The sequence below is a fragment of the Panthera onca genome, chromosome C1 (genome assembly GCF_046562875.1).
Source record: "Panthera onca isolate mPanOnc1 chromosome C1, mPanOnc1 haplotype 2, whole genome shotgun sequence".
Lineage (NCBI taxonomy): Eukaryota > Metazoa > Chordata > Mammalia > Carnivora > Felidae > Panthera > Panthera onca.
In genome coordinates, this window is record NC_138346.1 from 114,672,851 (window position 1) to 114,674,037 (window position 1,187).

General features: G+C 57.8%; 1 protein-coding gene across 1 annotated transcript; it reads right to left on the bottom strand.

Moving 5' to 3' along the window:
- Nucleotides 1-231: 231 nt before the first annotated feature.
- On the bottom strand, nt 232-846 carry CRCT1 (cysteine rich C-terminal 1). The gene has a single exon (XM_060621920.2). It carries the CDS (start codon nt 823-825, stop codon nt 508-510), a length of 318 nt encoding a protein of 105 aa, XP_060477903.2. The 5' UTR covers nt 826-846; the 3' UTR covers nt 232-507.
- Nucleotides 847-1,187: the final 341 nt, after the last annotated feature.

Here is a 1,187-nt window from a genome sequence, read left to right on the forward strand (position 1 = left end):
ATGCATGTCACGTCAAGTCCTTAGAACACTGCCTGGCTCCACCGTGATTTCTGCTATCATAATTAAGTACCAGAAAGCCACTCTTGTTCAGGCATGAATTTGACTTTTCTCCCTTTTACGCATGCAAAGCCCAGGGCTAAGGGAAAGGTAGTGGTTGGGGTAACAGAACATGATAATAAACACACAAAAGAAAGAATAGGAAATAAAGTCTTCTCAGGAGGTAGCAGCTTTATTACGACATGGATATTTATTAAGCACCTACTGTGTGCAAGCCCCTGCCGACAGTAGGCTCCATTATCCCACCCATGGCATTTAGGTTCCCGGGGAGGATAATCACACGGGGGTCAGAGTGTTCGGTGGGGCTGCGAACAGGGTAGCTCTCGGAATATCCGGTGCAGGTAGGTTGACAAGCGGAACACTCCGACCCAGCCCCGCGGGAGAGCACAGCGAAGTGACAGGCGGCCGGACTCCACGGGGGGCGGGGAACCGCAGGGCTCAGCGGGGGCCTCAGCAGCCGCCGCAGCAGCCTTGGCGCTGGGCATTGCTGGAGCTCTGTGACCTCTGGCTGCCACCCCCGCAGCAGCCGCAGCACCCGCTCCGGCGCTGTCGGCGGCGCCTCCTGGGGAAGCAGCCGCAACCGCCGGAGCCGCAGCAGCCCCCGGAGCCGCAGCAGCCGCCGGAGCCGCAGCAGCCCTCCCCGCAGTCGCAGCAGGAGGATGAGGCTGCGGGCACAGGGCCGGGGACCGGAGCCGGACACGGAGAGGGACCCTGGGCAGACCCCTTGGAAAAGCCTTTGGCGGAAGCCGTGCTCTGCTGGGAGGACATGGTGAGGCTCAGCTCGTCACGGTGAACCTGAAAGACGAGAAGAAGCCTTTTACAGGTAAGCAGACCTTTTCCTCCCAACTACTGAACTCAGGGCTTTAGCGCTCTGGCTCTGTGAGCGAGCAAGCCTGGCCCGGTGCAGGGGAGAAAAGAGTGGAACAAACACAACCCAGCCAGGTGTTTCCAGTGAGTTAAATGGGCATAGGGCAGAGAAACAGTCTGTGGAGTCAGTGGGCTTCCATTGTCTCCGACTAAAATGAAGACCACCCAAGTTCTCCACAGTGGAAACTAAAGAGGATGTGGTGGCAACTTATCTGCATGACCCAGTCCAAACTCTTCCTTTGGCTCTTTTCACTTCCCAACCC

What these genes read in the sequence shown, in the direction of transcription:
- CRCT1 (XM_060621920.2), bottom strand. Translation starts at nt 825, where the DNA reads ATGTCCTCCCAGCAGAGCACGGCTTCCGCCAAAGGCTTTTCCAAGGGG.